This window comes from Limulus polyphemus, unplaced genomic scaffold, assembly GCF_000517525.1.
Source record: "Limulus polyphemus unplaced genomic scaffold, Limulus_polyphemus-2.1.2 Scaffold3368, whole genome shotgun sequence".
Lineage (NCBI taxonomy): Eukaryota > Metazoa > Arthropoda > Merostomata > Xiphosura > Limulidae > Limulus > Limulus polyphemus.
This window is the reverse complement of record NW_013668978.1, coordinates 60,347-61,850: the sequence shown is the minus strand read 5'-3', so window position 1 is coordinate 61,850 and position 1,504 is coordinate 60,347. Positions and strand designations below refer to the sequence as shown.

The 1,504-nt window shown below is 35.4% G+C and overlaps 1 protein-coding gene across 1 annotated transcript in view; it reads right to left on the bottom strand.

Moving 5' to 3' along the window:
• Positions 1 to 1,504, bottom strand: part of LOC106469232 — a gene marked incomplete at its 5' end in the record, with an annotated part of 55,667 nt that overhangs the window by 2,527 nt on the left and 51,636 nt on the right. The window contains one exon of the mRNA XM_022397683.1: positions 423 to 561. Within this exon, the coding sequence (XP_022253391.1) occupies positions 423 to 561 (139 nt within the window). The remainder of the gene's footprint in view (positions 1 to 422; positions 562 to 1,504) is intronic.

The following is a 1,504-nucleotide window of genomic DNA, read 5'->3' as shown; positions in this document are numbered from 1 at the left end:
TTCAAGATACATATACAATTTCAAACATCCACAACAAAGACATTCAAAATACATATACAATTTAGAGAACATCCACAACAAAGACATTCAAGATACATATACAATTTGCAGAACATCCACAACAAAGACATTCAAGATACATATACAATTTGCAGAACATTCACAACAAAGACATTCAAGATACATATACAATTTGCAGAACATCCATAATAAAAGACATTCAAGATACATATACAATTTGCTGAAAATCCATAAGAAAGATGTTCATAATACACAGATAATTTACGGAACATCCATAAGAAAGATATGGAAGACAGAAATACAATTTACAAAATAACCATAATGAAGATGTTCAAGATGCATACAGGACTTGTAGAATATTCACAGTAAAACACATATATCTTTATACTGGGAGCACAAACCTCGTTTTTTTTGTCTACGAAATCTGTGCAAAGCATGTAGTCGTTGATTATGTTGATATTCCTGAACTTCATTGCCATCTTCTTCATCACTGCTGTTGCTCGTGGTTGCCATCATTGAATCCAACAGATTTGCTCTTTCCTAGTGTTAAAGAATCTGCTGTGAAAATGGTTTTATCTTACACAGCCAGATCTGCATTAACATAAACAGTGGATCAGAATGTTATACTAGCATTGAATTTTAAACGTATTGAGTACTGCCAGTGAGCTGACTGCAAGAAAACAGCATAATTTGAATGAGTAAATTGCATTTAAATTTGCTGTCTACGTCATTGAACTTTGTGCATTAAAATTTACTCCTCTTTCTTTCATCGATCTGCATGTTTAGATAAACCGTCCAGTGCATGATTCTTATCTAGGAAGTTAATAACTTTAAAACATAAAATGTATACAGCACTTATTGTATTACACAACAGGGCTCTGATTCAGGCATTAAAGCTTGATTGTAGTTAACCACAAAGCTACACAATAGGCCATCTGTGTTGTGCCCACCACAGGTATCCAAATCTGGTTTTAGCATACAGAGTCTGCAGAGTTATCGGTAAGGGTAAGGTCTATTCTTGTCACCAGTAAGTGCTGATGGCAGCATGTCTTCAGTACTGAGTAACTCAATGTGCTGCCCTCTAGGTGCAAACCTTTCATACTTCTATATATTTTTTAGGGACTTATTGTACCATTGAAACATATTCAGTTGTTTATAGTAAGTTTATGTGCACTTATAGCTAAAATTCAGCCTGGCTATCAGTATAGCTAACCATAATGTGTCTGGAGATGTTCCCACAGAAGCCAAAAATCTTCTATTACCACACTGCCCTAGGTCATCATCTGTGTACTTTCACTACTAGTAATGTTTTTAGCCCTTAAGCTAAGAACACATGACAAGGTTATTCGTCAACAACATAAGCTTTACTGTATTTATGGTACATTCTCAGGGCCTGCAATAGCTTAACGGGTGTCTCAGGCAGAAATTAATGCTGTACGCCACTACTCACAGTGGAGCCCCTGAGGAGTTAAGTATAGAAAAA